The 18,918-nt window shown below is 42.2% G+C and overlaps 1 protein-coding gene across 3 annotated transcripts in view; it reads right to left on the bottom strand.

The window, feature by feature from the left end:
* The window catches only part of CFAP43 (cilia and flagella associated protein 43), a 108,311-nt gene that overhangs the window by 80,321 nt on the left and 9,072 nt on the right, over positions 1–18,918 (bottom strand). For all 3 annotated transcript variants that reach the window (XM_056574986.1, XM_056574987.1, XM_056574988.1), the window contains exons 2-11: positions 16,470–16,723; positions 15,523–15,619; positions 14,023–14,190; positions 13,533–13,683; positions 13,164–13,320; positions 7,374–7,456; positions 6,623–6,754; positions 4,750–4,866; positions 2,486–2,566; positions 2,235–2,383 (exon numbers count right to left, since the gene is read on the bottom strand). In XM_056574986.1, coding sequence (XP_056430961.1) covers positions 2,235–2,383; positions 2,486–2,566; positions 4,750–4,866; positions 6,623–6,754; positions 7,374–7,456; positions 13,164–13,320; positions 13,533–13,683; positions 14,023–14,190; positions 15,523–15,619; positions 16,470–16,723 — 1,389 coding nt within the window. The remainder of the gene's footprint in view (positions 1–2,234; positions 2,384–2,485; positions 2,567–4,749; positions 4,867–6,622; positions 6,755–7,373; positions 7,457–13,163; positions 13,321–13,532; positions 13,684–14,022; positions 14,191–15,522; positions 15,620–16,469; positions 16,724–18,918) is intronic.

Here is an 18,918-nt window from a genome sequence, read left to right as displayed (position 1 = left end):
AATGTGATTAATGTTGTATTTATGGTTTGTACAGTTTTATTTTTAAAATAAAATAAATTATAAAAAAAATGTGGGGAAACTATGCTGCCTATCTAATGTGGGAAAACTATCCTGTGTTATGTTATGCGCTCCGGCTACACACGCTGGCCGTGAGCGCATGGTCCCCTTACCTTCTGCTGCCGACGGGGCTGGGACTTGCATCGCGGGACGCTCCCGCTTGCAAGCCCTAGTCCGTCACTATTCGGGTGTTTCTCCTGCCTCTGCCTCTCTGCTCCGGTGTGCGTGTCCCCGTCCCCTAGGGAGTGCGAGCACCGGAGCTTTAAGATTTAAAGGGCCAGTACGCTCATTAGTGTAATCCACCTGTGGCTCATTTATAAATTCCTCCACCCTCCTCAGTTCCCTGCCGGATCTTTGTTGCCTTGTGCCTTTGAGAAAGCGTTCCTCAGTATTGTCTTGCCATGTATCAGATCTCTTGCTCTTGTGACTTGACCTTGCTCCTCTGCCGCCTGACTACTGAACTTCTGCTTCACTTTGACTACGCTACTGTGCCGCCTGCCCTGACCTTCTGCTATCCATACGCTGTCTTATCCCTCCTGTGCCTAGCATCTCCTAAGCCGCCTGTGTGGTCGAGCCGTGCCACCTGGGTGCAGCCTGCCGCAGCAAGTCTGTCCCGCTTTGCGGCAGGCTCTGGTGAAAACCAGCGGCACCTTAGACTCCGCTCCCTGGTACGGTCCGAGTCATCTGCCACACAGGTCCAGCAGATCCACATCCATCAGGGTTCCTGTCTTCAGAAACATGCTGCCTATCTAATGTAATGTAGGGAAACTATGCTACCTATCTAATGTGGGGAAACTATGCTGCCTATCTAATGTAGGGAAACTATGCTACCTATTTCATGTGGGGAATCTATGCTACCTATCTAATATGGGGAAACTATGCTGCCTACCTAATTTGAGGAAACTATGCTGCCTACCTAATGTGGGGAAACTGCCAACCTAATGCTTTTTTTTTTTTTATGGGGGGGGGGGGGGTTGAGGATTGCACAAACAATGGCTGTTCCTGCAGACCTATGTTGCCATCATAGACCACCCGGCTATGATGTGGGGTAAGACCATGAGCCCACGTCATAGCTGGGGAGCGGGTGCAGGGCATACAGGTATATCCTTCATCCTTGAGAGGTTAATAAACTTGCAACACTCTTGACATGCTTCATCCTGAATTAACTAAATGTGATTGACTTGTTTGGCTTTTGGGACCCCACTTTTAATTTTGCTCAGGGCCACATTAAGTCTAAAACGTCCCAGAGCACTGGAATAACTCTTTAAACTGTGTAAAACAGTCACCTTGGCTATTGTTGGCTTCCCAAAAGTCTCCAGAGGCCATGAACATGCCAAAAGATGTCAAAGTGATCCTCGTACTTGAGATAGGTGTTAATCTTACATCTATCAGACATTTATGGTTTACCCTATGGATATGCCAATAATGTCCAGATGGGAATACTTCTTTAAGTCCCTATACCCAAACTTTTATTGTGCGTATTAGTTTAAAGAAAATCTGTCACCAGTGTCACCTGCACTAACCTATTAATACCAACAAGTAGTGCAGGTGACACTGATGACAACGGTACTTACCTTGTCCCATTCCGTGCAGGGGATCGCCGGTAATCTTGTCCGTTAACTTCAGCTCCAGGAGCGGCTTGGGGCACGGGCGGAGCTTAGTAACATCACCGCTGCTGTTCACTAGCAGCGGAACCCAGCAGAGAACAGCAGCGGTGATGTCACTAAGCGCCACCCATGCCCCAAGCGGGGTGCCCGAAGCTGAAGCTAACGGACAAGATTACCGGAGATTCCCTGCACAGAACGGGACAAGGTATCTACCTGTCGGTACTGACAGGTTAGTGCAGGTGACACTGGTGACAGATTTCATGGAAGTCTCTGTATAAGTAACAGACAGGGCAAGCAAGCCTGGATAAAACCAAACTGTTACTAGAAGTGTCGAGTAAAGTATAATAAATTATGCATAACATTGTACAGAGGTATTAAATGAGGACTACTTCCACCACGTTCACTATATTGACTTTAATCATGCCTTAACTGTATGGTTTACACCTTGTACCTAAAGAAAATTCCAGCCTTTATATTGTATCCATGACACCTGAGGATATGCTTGGAGACTGCCCCAGGCTTGTAGCATGTGTGACACATTTAAAAGTCTTTCTAATCATGGAAACTTACTGCAGATGCAGCACAGGGACGTGATAAAGTCTTTTTCTTGCAATTATTCGAGGATCTTTTACTTTCACGGCATCAACAAAAAAGATATGGCCGCTGCTGCTCCCTATTACTGCATAATGGGAAGATGGGCAGCACGCCAAGCAGGATGCCTAGGAAAAGAAAAGTCAAAGTATCACATGACGGACTATGGGGCATCAGAGATATATGAAAATGATAATAATAATAATATGAAAAACATTTGAAACAAATACCTGTGTATCAATATTCAATGAGCTGATGTTTGCTCCGTCCTCCAGTGACCAGAACTGTACTTCTCCGGACTGTCCAACACTCTTAATGTAGATAACAATATTTCTTAACAAATGAAACACAAGACTTGATGCATCTATTGTTACCTGTGAACTATTCTTATTAATGACTACATAAAGTGTATAGAATAGAGACTAGAGAAAATATATCATTTGGAAGAATAGTTAGAAAAAAATACTTAAAATTTGGCATAAGTATGAAAAAAATTGCTGGGGATGTACATTTATTCTACACTTTTGGTAAAAGCTGACTAAAGCACTCTCTGAGGTTCTTAAAGTCATGATTGTTTGTCTGTTTGTAGAGGTGGACGAGGAGGTCTGGCCTCACCATGGCAATATATTTCCGAGGGACACACTTTTCCTGGGTTAAAAAGCAATATTAATGCAATAGATTGATGAGAGACCCCCTTGTGTATCCCAATGGAAATCATGTTTTCATAAAAATAGGGTCTACAATAAGCAGGGTGGTTCTTTGAAATCCTGGAAGGTATTGGGGACATGGTGTAATTCCCCACTTGCCCAATATCCTGGATTAGCAATCTCTCCTCAACCCTGTCCCATTACAATTATAATTTACCTCTAAGCTCGGTGACGTAAAACCTTTAGGGTAGTGTCACATGTGCTGTATATTGCTGCATATTTGCTGCTGTGTATTTTCCTACTAGTTGAAGTCAATGGATAGCAAAATCAGCTGTGCATTTTGCTATCCATTTACTTGAGAAGGAAGATACGCAATAGCAACTTTGCAGAAAAATACGGCACATGTGACCCTATTCTTAATGGTCACCATCCCTTCAACAAACTTTGCAAAAATGTATAGTACTTGTCATTTCAGGTGACTATTCAGGATAATCTGCTCTGTGTGTGTATTTGAGGAGCAGCGCTATTTCTGGCCATTGTATTTTTCATCAGTTTTTTGCCCCGCAGTCTTCACCTGTAGGTTAATGTTGTCCCTGAGCTAGAGTGGAAGCCTATTGTTTATGGTATCTGCGATACACTGCATACATGCAGAAGAGGGAATTATGCTCTTCTTTTTTCTTATAGCACACCCTAAGAAACAGTGCCAACATGGAGGACATTAAAAAGAAAAAGTTGGTAGTCTAAGATGTGAACTAAGCCCTGGGGTGAGATTTTATATTTACAGTTGTCTGTTTGAAGTCTTTCTGTGTATGCCTCTCTCTCTGCCTCTGCTTTTTTAACCCAGCCCCCCCCCTTTCATATCACCCCTCCCCTCTCTATAGACTTGTATGGGCAGTATGTCACTGATCTCTCAGTGAGCTGCAGGTCTTTATTGGAAACACAGGATGGAAAGGGGAATTTTTCTCTGATAATCTATATTTAAAAGTTTCCTATATTTGCTTATACCATTGATTTTTTTTTTTTTTTTTTAACTACAGAGACAATTTGAAATGGTTGTCTGGACATTTTTTTTTAAAATGCTTAAAAGAGCTCATGCTGGGCTACTCACCTACTGTGATCCTATATCACAATTCTAACCATACCTGTCCCTGTTGCTCACCACTGCACTGCTCAAAATAAGAACCGAATGCTCTGCCAATCAATGGGAAGTCACAGCTGCGGCCAGTGATTGTCTATGTGGGCACTTCTTAAGTCTTGAGACATTATCAGGAAGTCATGATCAACAGGGACTGGGCACTATTGAAAAAATGGTGAAGTATGGGCGGTATAATTATTTTTTTAGCCCAGAATGAGCACTAATAGACATAAAAAGAAATGGTTGGAGAACCTCTTTAAATTTGCATATTATTCTATTGAAGTATTGTGTTTTGTGATTTTTGGCCATGGATGCAGTAACCCATGTCTTTTTGAGTGCAGTATCTGTTGTCACATCTAATGTTCAAGTAACTATTCATATGACAACATGTTTCATCTCAAATGTAGTATAAGCTGTGCTGTTATCTGAAACCATACTATTGTACATACTTAGTGAAATATACTGAGATACCTGAAGTTATTCTTCAAGAAAACTGGTTTAAAACTAAAGAATGTAAAGGTAGACAAAGAAAAAAAACCTATGCACATCTATGCACAGAGAGAACAGCTGCAGGGAATCTAAGCTCCTGCTACCACCCTCCCTATTAAAATTGCTTCATCTGTAAACTTTAGGTAAGAGCCATATATATTGCTATAAATACAGTTAGAATTAGAATATAAACTAATATACATAATAGAATATACTGACTCACCAAACAGTACTTGCTTCCATTAGTCAAAAAGTCAGCAGCGGTTAACTCATCATTACATGTATTCAATATCTGAACTGGGTCTCCATGCTGTTCGGACTTGTATATGTACACAGATCCCTAAACAAATTCAGAGAAAATCAATCTAAAAATTATGACACGGAGATGACTACATTAACATAATAATAATCTTGATATAGCAACAACATATGCTGCAGCGCTTTACAATTCAGAGGTTGCAGGTCCAGAGAAAATCAGATAAATTAACTAACAAACAATAAGAGGGAAGGTCCTGCTCACAAAGGCTTACAATTTAGTCAATAGTCCACAGCCAGTGGTGACTGCCAGTATCTGTGCAGAGACAGATATGAAGTGCAGGGAGTGTGAGAAATATTGGAGCAGTAAAGCTTATTACTATTGAATGAAACAAATGGGGGCTCTGAGGAACAATATAAAAGAGGGTACTGAAAGGAAAGCAGTAGTAATAAAAGTTAAATTAAGAGGATGGGGAGATTTATCATTCAGTTTACCCCTTTTTCTTGTGTATTATTCTGCGCCAAAATTTGCGCAGTGACTTTCATTGCGTCTTTTTTGTGCGTCTTTTTTGATAGATCAAAAAGCAAGTAGCCTTTTTTTTTGTGCATTGTGGAATGCATTCTACAGTGGATACTAATTTATTATGTGCGTTTTTTTTTGTTTAGACACATTTTTTGCGCAAATACTTTTATTAATGAAAAAATACACCATCAAAAAGGACACATAGGAAAGTGTTCTACCGAGACAACCGGGGGATGCAGGAGCCGTCCTTCAACACTACTAAACTACAACTACTCCCATCATGGGACAGAGTCTGTCCCATGATGGGAGTAGATGTACCGCAGTGCTGCGAGACGGCACTTGCAAATCCCCCCGGCTGTGGGACGATTTTAAGACAGTAAGGACTACTACTCCCATCATGGACAGACTCTGCCCATTATGGGAGTTATAGTCCAGGGGCTGAGGTGCGGATAGCACCGGGTCATTCTCCAGAGACCTGCTGCAATCCGCATTTATTAACTGTACAAACTGGCGGTATATGCGGCTACACTGCACTGCCCGCCGGCTCCTGTATACGCTGTCATAATTCATAATCCCTGCCTGGGAGACAGGAGCTCTGATTGGAGAAAAGCTATTCACCAATCAGAGCTCCGGTCTCTAGGTGGGGATTATGAATTATGACATTGTATACAGGAGCCGGCGACTAGCGCAGTGTAGTCGCATGTGCCGCCGGCTTGTTAACTTAATAAATGCGGATTGCAGGGGTTCTCTGGAGAATGACCTACTGCGATCTGCACCTCAGCTCCTGGACTATAACTCCCATCATGGACGCAGTCTGTCCATGATGGGAGTAGTAGTCCTAAAAGTCCTACAGCCGTGGGATGTGCAAGTGCCATCCTTAAGCGCTGCAGTACTACAACTACTCCCATCATGGGGCAGACTCTGTCCATGATGGGCGTTATAGTCCAGGGGCTGAGGTGCAGATCGCAGCAGGTCATTCTCCAGAGACCCCCTGCGATCCGCATTTATTAACTGTACAAGCCGGCGGCACTCCCCTCCAACTCCTGTGTACAGCTGTCATAATTCATAATCCCTGCCTCGGGAAGACAGGAGCTCTGATTGTTGAAAAGCTATTAACTAATTTTTTATGCTGGTACCATAATACCCCTTTACATTGGCACTAGTTGATGCAAAACTACCCTGCAAGTACAGAGATCATTTGGCCTACCTGTAGACAAACACTATCTGGCTAATAGTAGAGCACATGACAACTGTTTTGTGTAAAAAAAAATACAAAGACTAAAGATAATTTGTGAGAGTAAATGTCAGATATGGTTACCTTATGTGTTGCAACAGAAAGAGCCTTGTAATCTGAAGAAAGGCTGATGCTCTCAATGGGTTCCTTGACATTCAAACATTCTTTCTTTTTAAACTCTGAACCTTTTATGGAGCATAACCATAAGATGCCATCCTAAATATCAATGAGAAAAAAAGTAAGTATTTATAAACCAACACATATATATATATATATAACATGTCATATAGGCAGAAAAGCTTTTTTGTGAGCCACTTTATTTTGCCTCTCAACAAGTGCCCAAAAACCTGCCATTTTTCTTATGAATTGTAAAAGGAAAATGTCTCCAACACAATTTAAAGGAGTTTTCCAGGAGTTTCTTATTAATGGAAAGACCAGCATGATTCATTGCATCATAAAGTCCTGGCTGTTAAATAATTGCAAGAAACTTCTTTTGGGCAATTTACCCATATTTTAGCAATATGGGTGCACATATCTAAGTATGTAAATGTCCCCAAAAAAGTCTTATTTGCAAATAGCCACTGTGTGGGTATAGCCTTTACTGTACCCCAAAGATAAAATTGACAGCAAGGATTTTGGAAAATGGGACATGCAAGAAAAATTGAAGCAGAGTCCCACATGTGCCACATATTTTGGTTCCTGGGAAATCACTCATCTGGGGGCTTCTACTCATGTGGGGGCTAGACATGTACTCCCTGAGTCTTCAATTCAACATGGGGATAGTAAAATGCAGTTAAAAAACATTTATTGAAACATGCATTAAATAAAGTCTTACGTTTCCGCCTACGTATAGTCCGTCCCTGTGAAGTGCCATCGTTTTTATGTTTCCTTCATATAAAGCCTCTCTCGGTGACTCTCCTGGAAATATGAATTATATCTATTACTGGATAATATTATATTCAGATAAGCTATATGTAAGCACCAGATGCATGACCTAGTTCAGATAAAATAAAACTAAATCCATTCATCATATCTATCACTGCTTCTATGTGATGCTTTTGTAGGCAGAGGCTTAAGGTGGACATAAACATTAGATTAAAGGGGTACTCCTGCAAATAAAACTTATCCCCTATCCCCGCAATCTTCTGTACGTGGGCCGTCTACTCCCATCCTTGGTGCACACCAGCCCCCAATGGCCCGCTTACCAAATCACTGGTGAAGGACCGATCATATAGTGGGACCGACTAGTCCTCTAACGTATGGGATGTCCCAACATTTCCTGACAGCAAATGTTGGCAAAAAAGAATTTCAAGATGCCTAATCCTTTTATTCTTAAGGGAGGTGGCTACCCCTTAGGAAAGGTTCACACTGCAATTGTGCTCCGGCCCCTAAAGGGTCCGTTTGACTCTCTTTTTTTTTTAGTAACAAATGTATAAAGTTTATTAGGATTCAAAAAGAAAGGCACATTACATAGCCAAGATCGGGACGCAACCAGAGTTAAAATAGCATTGATTATCAAACAAATACAACAATAACCGTGGGCCTATCAGAAAGGGATACAAAGCAGGTGGGGTGGACAGTATAACAAAATCAGGACAATAGGAGGAAGAGGTCCAAGGGGACCAAACCCGGTTGTACCTCTCCACCTTGTCATCTCTTATGGCATTACATTTCTCAGAGAGCATTATAAGATTGATTCGATCCACAACTCTTTCTAAGGACAATATAGGGTTCTTCCAATTAGCAGCCACATGAATCCTAGCCGCTAATAAAATAAACTGAGCCAATCGGAACAATCTATTGGGCATTCTAGAAGGCCTTTTAGTAAGAAGGCAAAAGGTAGGCTGCAATCGACAGGCAAACCCAGTAACCTCTCGCAGAAGAGATATTACAGACATCCAAAACATCCTAACTACTCCACACGTCCACCAAATATGATTCTATGCTTATAGAATTACAACCCCGAAGTGGGGAGGAGGATGGGAAAATAGCATGCAATCTAGCCAGGACATAGTAAGCTCTATGTAAAACTTTAAGAGAGGTTTCCATAAGGGAAACCTGCCAGCTCTCTTTACTGAGAGTTTCACAGCAAGACTGCCATATAGGGAGAGAAAGGGTAGTATGGAAATCTTCCTCCCATTTGAGCATAAAGGCAATTTAGAATCCTTCAGAGGGGCAATCAAATCGCTATAGAGTATAGAAAGGAGACCCTTCCTGGAAGGGGTGTAAAGCATTAAACGTTCAAATCTGGAAAGGGAGATATCAGTGCAGGAAGAAGAAAGAGAAAGAAGAATAGAGAAAACCTGATTGACCCATAGGTATTCCAAACCGGGAGGATGGAAACGCTCCTTAAAAACCTCCAGAGTCAGAATACGGTTACGAATCAGGAAATTATGTAAAACAACCAGAGGTTGGGAAGACCACCAAGAGAAAGCAGAAAGACTGAGACCAGGAGAGAGAAAGGGGTTACCAAAAATCACCATGAATGGAGAGGGACAGGACTGAAGAAGAAAGCGAAAACGGACCAACCGCCACAGAGAGAGTACAATGTTAGTAAAGCAGTAGAAGGGACATAGCGAGAAACTGGGGAAGTAGACCACATAAGAGAAGAAAAGGACTAAGGAGTGAGTAAAGAGGATTCCAGATGGACCCACAAGGGTACTGTCCTATGTGTCAGAAATCAAGCGAGCTGACTAAGCCGAGAAGCATAATAGTATTTCAGAAAATTAGGGACAGACAGTCCATTCAATCGTTTATGGTAGTGCATAATGGAACGAGCTATACGGGGAGATTTAGAGCGCCAAATAAAACGAAGGACGTCTGACTGCAAAGCCTTAAGATCAGATTAAACAGATTTGTAAATTACTTCTATTTAAAAATCTTTACCCTTCCAGTACTTATTAGCTGCTGTATGTTATTTTCTTTTTGAATTTCTTTTCTGTCTGACCACGGTGCTCTCTGCTGACACCTCTGTCCATGTCAGGAACTGTCCAGAGCAGGGGAGGTTTGCTATGGGGATTTGCTACTACTCTGTACAGTTCCTAAAATGGACAGAGGTGTCAGCAGAGAGCACTGTGGTCAGACAGAAAGGAAATTAAAAAAGAAAAGAACTTACTCTGTAACATACAGCAGCTGATAAGTACTGGAAGGATTAAGATATTTTAATAGAAGTAATTTACAAATCTGTTTAACTTTCTGGCACCAGTTGATTTAAAAAAAATAGTTCAAGCATTGTTTCAACATGCGTGCCAGCAGCTCATCTGGTTTATTGGCAAAACGATAGTAAGCGGCTCTAGTCCATGTAAGAGCCTTTTGTACTTGAAGGGATAAGACAGCATCAAGCTGGACCCTGAGAAGGTAGAGAAAAGGGTTCCTCTGGTGAGCAACAGAAAGCCTTGCCAATTTATGTTCCAAAGTGATCTGGTGATGATCACATTCATGTCTCAAGCCAGAGGCGAGCGAAATGAACCTACCCCTGATGTAGGCCTTGTGGGCAGACCAAACCCAAATTGGATCTGAATCCGGGGAACTGTCAGCAAGTTCACCCACACTAAACCCAATACACTGGGTTATAGTGTGGGTGAACAGGAGTTCCTACAGGGGTCACTTACTTTTTTTTTCCATTAGCCGACGAGTTATGTGCGTGTAAAGTTCCTTACTTCTGTCTATAATATGTGCTTCAAGGCGGGACCCCCGCCGGCCGTCTGCTTCAGCCTCCCGCACTGAAGCTTCTAAGCCTGCCGCCGTTTTATAAATATTCATTAGCTTCAACTCCACGTCCGAGCAACGTGGAGTCACATATCCCCTGAGCGCGGCGCTCTGATTGCAATGCGCATGGCGGGCAAGCTCGGCGTACTGTTGTTGCTCTGTGCAGCCCACTGCAAGGCTTCAATAGCCGTTCACTCACACCATCATGCGCATGCGCTCTGCAATCATAGTGCTGCGCTCAGGGATATGTGACTCCACGTCGCTAGGATGTGGAGTTGAAGATAATGAATATTTATAAAATGGGGATGGGCTAAGAAGCTTCAATGCGGAAGGCACCCAGTGTTATGGGTTTAGTGTGGGTGAACTTGCTGACAGTTTTCCTTTAAGACCATCAGAAATGGACTGCTTAACAGACGGAATAGTAAGCAGGGACTCATTGAGCCGCCATTTAAAAGGTGATACAGGACCGCCCACAAAGTCTAGCTCATGAAAAACTATATCGTGGTCTGAACAAGATGAAAGAATATGTCGTGCATAAAGTAAATTAGGGAGATATGGCGTATTCATGAGCAGCCAGTTGATGAGGGTATAATGCCTCTGCGAAGGGGAAAAATAGGAATAATCCCGTGCAGAACCTTTATGCTCCCTCCATGTATCAACCAATTGCAAAGAATTAAAAGTAGAACACAGTAATTTTTTTGAGATTTTGACCTCCTAAGAGGGGATGGAGAGGACCTGCCAAGCTAACCATTAAATACAAAATTTAAATCCCCCACCCATAACAAAACATCATAAGTATATGAGGACAAACGGGAGCTTAGAAATACAAAAAAGGAGACAGGGTTAGCAGTGGGGGCATAAGAGTTAACAAGGCAAACTTGCTTCCCATAGAGAGAACCCAGCAGAATAACATAACGGCCCTCAGTATCTGCCTGGACATGAGCTATATCAATAGGAACATTATTGTGGAAACAGACAAAGACACCACGACTCTTGGACAGGAAAGATGACATGTATACCCTAGAGTAGTGCGGATGCAGAAAAACTTAGGACAAGAGGAGGGTGTGAAATGAGATTCTTGAACACAAATAACATCAGGACAGTGCTTCATATAATCACGGAACGCATTCCATCGCATAGAGGGGGAATTGAATCCCCTAACATTGTGAGACAATATCCTACACATGTATACTATCACATAAGAGAAACTATCCAACCCTACACTAAAATAAAAGATCAGAGACCCACAAAAACAACAAAACACACAAGAAATGAACTGGAAAGCCAGAGCACATATTATCGTGACCTGGCGTACTTCCATCCTCTTCAAAAAGGTTGAGGGCACAACAGTCCGGTCGCACTCAGCTTCTATCGAGGAAGGTGGGTTTCAGGGGAGGCACATCCCGAAACAGAAAGTACGAAATCAGGGTTCCCTTGGTGGGTCCCAGCTATCGCTGTAATCTACGTTGTGGCGACGGGACTTGAGGTCAGGTTCGGGTTGGTCAAGGAGCCCGTGGAGGCAGCTCCGGTGGAGCTGACCAGGTAATGTTCTCCTTCGTAAGGGTTTCCTGAGCCTCAGCAAAAGACTTTACTTGGTAGGAATGTCCATTAACCTGGAAGATCAGGGAGAATGGAAACCCCCAGCGATACTTAATATTGTCCCGAGCTAAAGCCAGAGTAAAAGGTTGAAAGTTGCGCCGTCTCTCAAGAGTGGAAGGGGAGAGATCAGAGTAGAGGCGGACCTCGGCGGGCAGGTTACGAGCCGCAGACAGAAGGTGGTCTCTCACCTCAGGGTAATGGAGTTTAAGGATCATGTTCCTCGCTATATCCGGAGAACGGAGTTGTGCTAAGGCCCTGTGGACATGATCCATGCAGAGCCACTCTGGCTCAAATTGTGGTAAGAGAGCCTGGAACATGGCGTCAACAGCAGCTTTCAGGTTAGTCTCTCCCTCAGGAAGGCCCTGAATGAGGATGTTTTCTCGGCGAGAGCGATTCTCTAAGTCCTCCAGTGTAAGTTCCATAGCTTCCAGCCTGGCAGCATGGGAGTCTATATCCTTACGGTCAGCGTCAGTGGCATCAGCTAGTTCGTTTAACTTGCTCTCGTTATCAGAGACTCGCTGTCCTAAGTCATGCAGTTGAGTGGTGAAATCAGTGACCACCTTCTGTAATTCATCGCGGAAAAGTTGTTTTATATTGTGGAACATAGTTTCAGGAGGCATAGGAGCCAAGCCTGCTCCATCTTCTTTGTCAGACGCCATGTCCGAGCGCTGAGGTGAGGCCGCCGCTGCCATATTGGGGCCAGGGGAGACTGCGATGAACCCTGGGAGAGTTGCTTGTTTCTTTTCCTTGCGGACCGGGACATAGCCAGGATAAAATTGGGTAAAACCCACAGCAGTAGGAGCCAAGAAGGCGCTAAGAGAAGCTGGTTAGAGCGAGACCGGCACGGAGCTCACATCCCCTGCGTCCTACCTCATGAGCCACATGCATGCACCCCCGTTTGACTCTTTTTTTTTTTATGTCAAATGGGTTGGAGCAAAACTGACACCGCCGAGTCCCGACAGATTCCATTGACTTGAATGGGTTCCATCAGTTGTCCAGCATTTTACAAGAGTTGAGCAGAGAAAAAAAGATCAGGCATGCAGTTCCCGTCCTTTCAAAGGACTGATCAGTGGAGCTCCCTTTAGCAGAGCACAGCGATTCCCCTTCCTCAATCTGAACAATCAGCCTAGCATTTGACCAACAGCTATGCAGCTTGAGTCCCACCTAATAATTCTAGTAAGAATAACAATAATTACACTCAGTTACAGTATAAAGTAAATGTAAGGTTATGTTTTATTCCCAACAGGCAGTTTGAGTTCAGTGTCTATTCTCTATTAAAGCATTACAAATAATAAATATGATTTAGTTTATACATTACCAGCTGTAGAAGGCTCGGTTAAGTTTAGAATAGTCATTTTCTGTGTCTCAGGGTTCACAGACAGTAGCTGTCCTCCTTCACATCCAACAAACAAGTTAGATGTCGAGCTCCAGCAGTGGGTACTGGGTTTAACGCAAGGTTTTCTTTGTTCTTTCGGCTTAAATGTATATTAAAAAAAAAAACAAATAAATAAAGTAAGAAAATGACAATTAAAGTCAATGCAGACAGAATATTGTGAAAGCTCCTATAGTAAGTTTGAGAACAAGCTACCTTACACCATAGAAAAAAACATATAAGACCCCAGTTATTTAACATGCAATGCTTTTATTACAAACAATATCATCAATATTACTGGATGTAGTAACTTACCATGAATCCTTCTACTGTATCCCCTACTAAGCCAGCAATAGCAGATAAGGGCATCTGAGGTCCAAAGTAGGATAGTAGACTGTCTGGTTGAGCACTGTGATGGCCATCCTCTTCAACCAATATACCATCTTCACTGAGAAGTTTGACCGGCCTAAAAATAAAATATGCCATCATTACATATCGACTGCTTCTATGTACTGTAAGCTATTGTAATATTTGCTTAACATCTATTCTCAGTGTATAGGGTGCATCTAATAAGCAGGAAAATATCTGTGCTCTTCCTCTTCATGATGAAGATGAACACGATTCAGCCGCTTTAAAAAAATTAGGGGGCTTTAACACTGATACCAGAGCAAGTTATCTCAGCAAATACACATTTTTTATAACACATTTATACTGAATGTATACTTATTTTGTATACTTAGTTTTACTGTAAATATTATATTTTTCATGGGATAAACCCTTTAATTGTGAATCACTGAAAGCTTACGTAGATTTCAGGTGGTATACTGTGTCACAGACTTCAATATTCCAAAGCGTAAGGGCCTCCTCACTAGACAGACACAATTGATGCCAATCCATGGGGTTAAAGGTCAAACTGGTAAAGCTGGATCTGGTATCTGACACACTGCATAGTGCAACACCTTCCTGCCAGTTCCTAGAATGTAAAAACAAAGGTAAATAAATCAAATAATAATAATATTACATCAATAGTTACTGTACAGAAAAGCTACAATCAGCTACATTATATAATAGAAACATAGAAGAAAAATGTCCATCTAGTCTGTCCTTTCTATCTTAGAATAGATTAATGTTTATCCCCATAAATCCTTCTCTTCCGAAGTCTTCACTTACACAGAACAGTAAATACAATACTCAGAGGGTTCCTTGTTTCCAAGTGTATCATTTTATATTTGGAAACACTGCATCGCAGTTTCCATTGTTCAGATAATTGAATCACTTTCCATGTTACAGGATCATCAACCCTATTACACATTTTGTGTCATGAACAAACAGTCAAATAATGGGATTCTGAGGCTAAGTTTCCACTTGGTTTTTTTTCTGGCAGTTTTTGGATATCTGCCACTGCAGTTTTTGAGCCAAAGCCAGAAGTGTATTCAAAAGGAATAGGACATATAAAGGAAGGACTTACACTTCTCCTCCCTTATGGATCCACTTCTGACTTTGGCTCAAAAACTGCAGTGGCAGATCTCCAAAAACTACCAGAAAAAAAACAAGTGGAAACTTAGCCTGAGGCAGTCTAAAATTCACTTACTGTCTCATCAGAGTCCATCTTTATACCAAAACCAGCCATGGGGCCGCCAGACCAGGTTTAGGGTCAGTGTCTGCTTACATGTAGCTGGTGGATGTCTGCCTTGTTGAAGCAATCCCTTAGGCCAGCCATATACCTGAGACTTTGATTGTCACAACATGGACATAGTGGTTCAGTATCATTAGTACCAATGTGTATAAACGATCAAGACAAAATCATTCCAGACTAAACTGGCAGATCACTCAATGAGCTTGTGCACAGTTTGGCATAATCAGCTGAATGCGACCAATTATGGAAAACATTGGGTTTTTCAGCCGTGGTCGGCCAAAAAATACATCCTGCATGGCAGATCAGCGGATGTATGTAAGCCATTGGCCATAGCAAATGGTTGTTCGTGCCTAATTTACATTAACTGTCCATCTATTATCTTAGGCGTAAGGCCAGGGACTATTCTAGCAATCCAGGACTACCCTGCTGAGTCCAGGATGCTTCAAAGCAGTGTTTTTCAAACAGTGTATATCCAGTTGTAGTGTAGTTGTATGCTGGGAGTTGTAGTTTTGCAACGGCTGGAGACACACTGTTTAGAAAACATTGCTTTACAGAAATGTATCAACTAACATGGCTTTAAAATACTGGATTACAAATAATACTGGCCATAAAACACAAGAAGGCACTAACCTATGCATTATAAAATGTTATCTCATGGTTCTCCCTTACCATATTGTAAGTAGGTGGTCTGGAACTGATGAGTAACTACCTAAGTAGTGTCCGGAGTGACTGAATGCTAGCAATGAATATTCCAGCTGTGCTGCACCTGGAAAAGGATAGAAAAAGTAAGTTTGCCAATAGATAGATAGATAAAAATTATATATTAGAGAGCTAGATAGTTAGGTAGATAGATAAATAGATAGATTTGAGATAGGCAAATAGATGATAGATAGGAGATAGATAGATAGTATATATATATATATATATATATATATGATAGATAGATAGATACAAGATAGATAGATAAAAATTATATATTAGAGAGCTAGATAGTTAGGTAGATAGATAAATAGATAGATAGGTAAATAGATGATAGATATGAGATAGATAGATAGTATATAGATAGATATGATAGATAGATACGAGATAGATAGATGGATAGATAGATACGAGATAGACAGATAGATGTATAGTATATAGATAGATAGATACGAGATAGATAGTATATAGATATGACAGATAGATAGATAGTATATAGATAGACAGAAAGTATTTACATATGATAGATAGATAGTATATAGATATGGTAGATAGATATATAGTATATAGATATGATAGATAGATAGTTAATAGATAGATAGTATATAGATAGATAGTATATAGATATGATAGATAGATAGTAAATAGATAGATAGTATATAGATATGATAGATAGATAGTATGTAGATATGATAGATAGATAGTATATAGAAAGATAGATAGATAGATACGAGATAGATAGATAGTATATAGATATGAAAGATAAATAGATACGAGATAGATAGGTACAATATAGATAGATACATAGTATATAGATAGTATATAGATATGATAGATAGTATATAGATAGACAGATAGAAAAGATATTTAATTGCTTACATAAGACTTTTACTTTAGGTTTTCTTGTATATTTATACCTTTTAGTTCAGCTCTTTTCACAAGCCCTGGGTAGGTAAACACATGAATATTTGGGGGAAGTTTCTTGTCACTGAATGCCACCACTTCACTGCTCATATTTACAGCAAACGCTCCGATACTCCCAGACGGACACTGTAACAGAGACTGACACTTTGTCTCAGTGTCCGTAAAAATGATGAAATTCCCACACGGGTGGCACACTGTCTGAGGGTTGATAAACGTGACATGTTTCTGGTTAATTCCTTGTACCCATCTACAAAAGAAAAAATGGCAGTGTTATAGTCAATCTGATAAAACACAGAATATTTTTACAAACCATAGCCTGGGCCATCCTCTTATTGATGCTGAGTCTTCATCTGAATACTGAACTCTATGTAGCATCTTTATATCTCACTAGCTGAGTACCCGGCGTTGCCCGGTTTTTCCTTCCTAATCCTTGTTGGGGAGGAAAATAAACAAAGGAGGAAGCTTTTGACTTCATATCCTGTCCTCATATATTGTTGTCATATCCCAACCCCATATCCCGTCCTTATATGCCGACCTCCTATCCCGACCTCCTATCCCGTCCTCCTATCCCGACCTCCTATCCCGTACTCCCATCCCGTCCTCCTATCTCGACCTCCTCTCCCATCCTCCTATCTCGACCTCCTATCCCGTCCTCCTATCTCGACCTCCTATTCCAACCTCCCATCTCAACCTCCCATCCCGTCCTCCTATTCCGACCTCCTATCCTATCCTTCTATCCCTTCCTTCTATCTCGACCTCCTATCTCGACCTCCTATCCCGACATCCTATCACGACCTCCTATCCCATCCTCCTATCTCGACCTCCTATCCCGTCCTACTATCCCGTCCTCCTATCTCGACCTCCTATCCCAACCTCCCATCCGAACCTCCTATCCCGTCCTCCTATTCCGACCTCCTATCCCGTCCTCCTATCCCGTCCTCCTATCTCGACCTCCTATCTCGACCTCCTATCCCGACCTCCTATCCCGTCATCATATCCCGTCCTCCTATCTCGTCCTCATATCCCGTCCTCCTATCTCGACCTCCTATCACGACCTCCTATCCCTTCCTCCTATCTCGACCTCCTATCCCGACCCGTAATATGTGTACCAGGTATTGAAATATCTCCAGCCGTACGGAAGTTATGTGGGAACATACATTTCCCATTGATTTGCATGGGACTTTAAACAAAAACCCAGACCCTCAGAAATTGGGGTAGTTAAGGGTTAAATGAACTATCCTATATTTTAAGTGGACATATAAGTAAAATGTGACCAAGTATTATCAAAATATCTCTAGCCATTTGGAAGTTATGCTGTAACATGTATTTCCCATTGACTTGTACGGGACTTTAAACATAAACCCCGCCCCTGGCAAATGGGGGTGAGTAAGGGTTAAATCACCTATCCTATGTTTGTTGTTGACATATAAGTAACATGTGTGCCAAGTTTCATGTTAATATCTTTAGCCGTTTGGACGTGATGCTGGAACATACACACATACATACATACATACATACATGCATACATACACACACACACACATTGAGTTTTATATATCTAGACTAGCTGAGTACCCGGCGTTGCCCGGTTTTTCCTTCCTCATCCTTGTTGGGGAGGAAAATCAACAGAGGAAGAAGCTTTTGACTTCATATCCCGTCCTCATATATTGTTGTCATATCCCAACCCCATATCCCGTCCTCCTACCCCGACCTCCTATCTCAACCTCCTATCCTGTCCTCCTATCCCGACCTCCTATCCCGTCCGCCTATCTCCACCTCCTATCTCCCCCTCATATCCTGACCTCCTAACTCGACCTCCTATCCCACCCTCCTAACCCAACCTCCTATCCCATCCTCCTATCCCCTCCTCCTATCTCGACCTCCTATCCCGACCTCCTATCCCGACCTCCTATCCTGTCCTCCTATCTCCACCTCCTATCCCCTCCTCTTATCCCGTCCTCCTAACTCAACCTCCTATTACGACCTCTGTATCCCGTCCTCCTATCCCGACCTCCTATCCCGACCTCCTATCCCGTCCTCATATCCTGACCTCCTTACTCGACCTCCTATCCCATCCTCCTATCCCCTCCTATCCCCATCCTCAACCTCCTATCTCGACCTCCTATCCTGACCTCCTATCCCATCCTCCTATCTCGACCTCCTATCCCGTCCTCATATCCCGACCTAATATCCCGACCTCCTATCTCGAGCTCATATCCCGACCTCCTATCCCGACCTCCATTCTCATCCTCCTATCTCGACCTCTCCCGACCTCCTATCCCGTCCTCCTATCTCATATCCCGACCTCCCATACCATTCTCAAATCCCGTCCTCAAATCCTGACCTCCTAACTCGACCTCCTATTCCGACCCGTAATATGTGCACCAGGTATTGAAATATCTCCAGCCGTACAGAAGTTATGTGGGAACATACATTTCCCAT

Source organism: Hyla sarda, chromosome 4 (assembly GCF_029499605.1).
Source record: "Hyla sarda isolate aHylSar1 chromosome 4, aHylSar1.hap1, whole genome shotgun sequence".
Taxonomy (NCBI): domain Eukaryota; kingdom Metazoa; phylum Chordata; class Amphibia; order Anura; family Hylidae; genus Hyla; species Hyla sarda.
This window is presented reverse-complemented; position numbering and strand designations above follow the sequence as displayed.